The sequence below is a fragment of the Gastrolobium bilobum genome, unplaced genomic scaffold (assembly GCF_033153095.1).
Source record: "Gastrolobium bilobum isolate Gb01-03AN ecotype WA unplaced genomic scaffold, APGP_CSIRO_Gbil_v1 utg1031, whole genome shotgun sequence".
In the NCBI taxonomy this organism is placed as follows: domain Eukaryota; kingdom Viridiplantae; phylum Streptophyta; class Magnoliopsida; order Fabales; family Fabaceae; genus Gastrolobium; species Gastrolobium bilobum.
Window position 1 is genome coordinate 675,869 of NW_026899326.1, and position 2,064 is coordinate 677,932.

The 2,064-nt window shown below is 41.9% G+C and overlaps 1 protein-coding gene across 1 annotated transcript; it reads right to left on the reverse strand.

Moving 5' to 3' along the window:
• Positions 1-754: 754 nt before the first annotated feature.
• LOC133289672 (thaumatin-like protein) lies at positions 755-1,686 on the reverse strand. The gene is made up of 2 exons (XM_061487662.1): positions 1,620-1,686; positions 755-1,464 (listed from the first exon to the last, which is right to left on the reverse strand). Exons 1-2 carry the CDS (start codon positions 1,684-1,686, stop codon positions 755-757), a joined length of 777 nt encoding a protein of 258 aa, XP_061343646.1.
• Between the last annotated feature and the right edge of the window lie 378 nt (positions 1,687-2,064).

Consider the following 2,064-nt stretch of genomic DNA (forward strand, 5'->3'; position numbering starts at 1 on the left):
AGAATTTTTTTGATTATGATTGGAGAAAGACCAAAGTAAGTAGAGGAGAATTAATATATTGGATCGGTTTGGATTGGATCGGTTTTTATTAAGCAATCCAAAAACCGATCCAATCCAATTAAAAGTTGCGGTTTTTTTTTTGGTTTTTTATTTTTCAGTTTTCGGTTTGTTCGGTTATCGATTTTTCGGTTCGGTCACCGCAGTTTGAATCGGTTTGGATCGGTTGATGAACACCCCTAAACCCGACCACGTCGGTCACCTTTTTTCAACACTAGTTAATTCCAAAGCTTAAGAGCGCAAAATCCATAGAATATTCTCTTCCAAAGAGACAAATAATTATTAATTAATTCACCCAGTCACCCACTATTTGAAAAAAAAAAATGTACCCATCAATTGCACCATTAGTGGAGATGAATGACAAACCAAAACAAGCATCGTGTACTATCTCATTTCAGTCTATGGACAAATAAATTAAGAGCCAAATTAAAGCACAACCACCATAGAATATGCATTGCTATATAAATACACCCATCAAGAAGGAAATTTCATACACTAAAATAAGAGAGAAGGGTTGTAGGTTGGATGACTAAAAAACAAATAGAGGGCATTAATAAACGGTTCAACATTCACCAACAACTACCATAGAATATGAATAGGTTGTACACTAATCAAAAACACACCAAGAGTCACATTTGTTAACATTATAGATTGATAAAGCCTAGCTAACAAACTATAGAAATTAAATGATGATTAATTAATTATTATTTGAGAGAGACCCGTGAGGGCAGAAGGTGACCAAATAGCTAGCCTTAGAGCAAGTAGAAATGCTCGTTGGGTCATCATATGCATAAGAATAGGCCTTAGGACAAGCCACTTTGAATATCCTCGAATAAGCAGTGGGCCCGCAGGCCTGTGGGCTTCCGTAAGGCCCAGTGCAACAGTACCTAGGCGAGTTGAAAGCAGAGCAAGCACTCTTGCATGCAACCACGTGCCTCTGGTCACGTGACCTAACCTGCAGGCCCACGGGGCACATGGCGTTGAGGTCCCTGACACACCCAGCGTAGCTGCATTTTCCTGAACCCTTCAATGGGGTTATGGATAAGGGGAGGTTGTAGCCATCGACGAGGCTCACGTCGTAGAAGTCTTGGTCGTCGCCGAAGGTGAACTCGGCGAGTGTTGCCGGCGGGGTTCCGCCGAGGCCGTTGCAGAAGAGGGCTCCGCCGCAGTCTCCGGTATCGCAGCGGCCGCGGCCTGCGGCGTCGAATGCGCAGCCGTGTCGGCCCCAGAAACGGCCCGACCAGAGTGGAGGGAGTTGGAGAGTTTGGGCCTTGTTTGGTGGAAGGTGGAAGCCTCCTTGGGCCAAGATGGGCTTTCCTGAGCTGGGTTGGATACCGGGCCACACTGGGTGAGGACACTTGTTGCATAGCGTTATGGTTGCTGCTGATGCTGATGATACCTTTGACACTGTTTTGAACAAAAAAAAAAAAAAAACAAGTGACAAGCATGTATGGTTAGTTACATTGTTCTTGTGTGGTTAGTTAATTTCAGTTTCTTTTAATGTTGTTGTGAAGTTAAAAAATGTGGGTGTGTGTGTGAGAAAGAGAGGGAGAAGAAAGTACCTGAAATGTGGGAGATGAGGAAGATGGTGAGGAAGAGAGTGAGGATGGGTCTTAGCATTATCTCCATTTGGGATGAAGAGGTATGTGCTTTCTTTTGTGTTTGCTGTTTAGTATGGCTTTTTATGGTGTGGAAGGAAGATAAATGGCTGAATGACTTTGATGGGGAAGAAAGGGATTTTGACCCTTGTAATGAAAAAAATAAAAAAAGAATAAAAAAAACCGGTTTCATCCTTTTGCCAAGTGTTTATGTTTAAGACACACTTACCGGACGTTTGCTAAAGAATAAAATTGAGATTAAATATCTATTTTAGTCCTCGGCAAATTTTACGATGTCCGTTTTAGTTCCTAACACATAAAAAGGCCTATCGCGGTCCTTAACAAATTCAAAATGAACATATTTAGTTGAAATCGTGAGTCTATTTTGAATTTCTTAGGGACCACGATA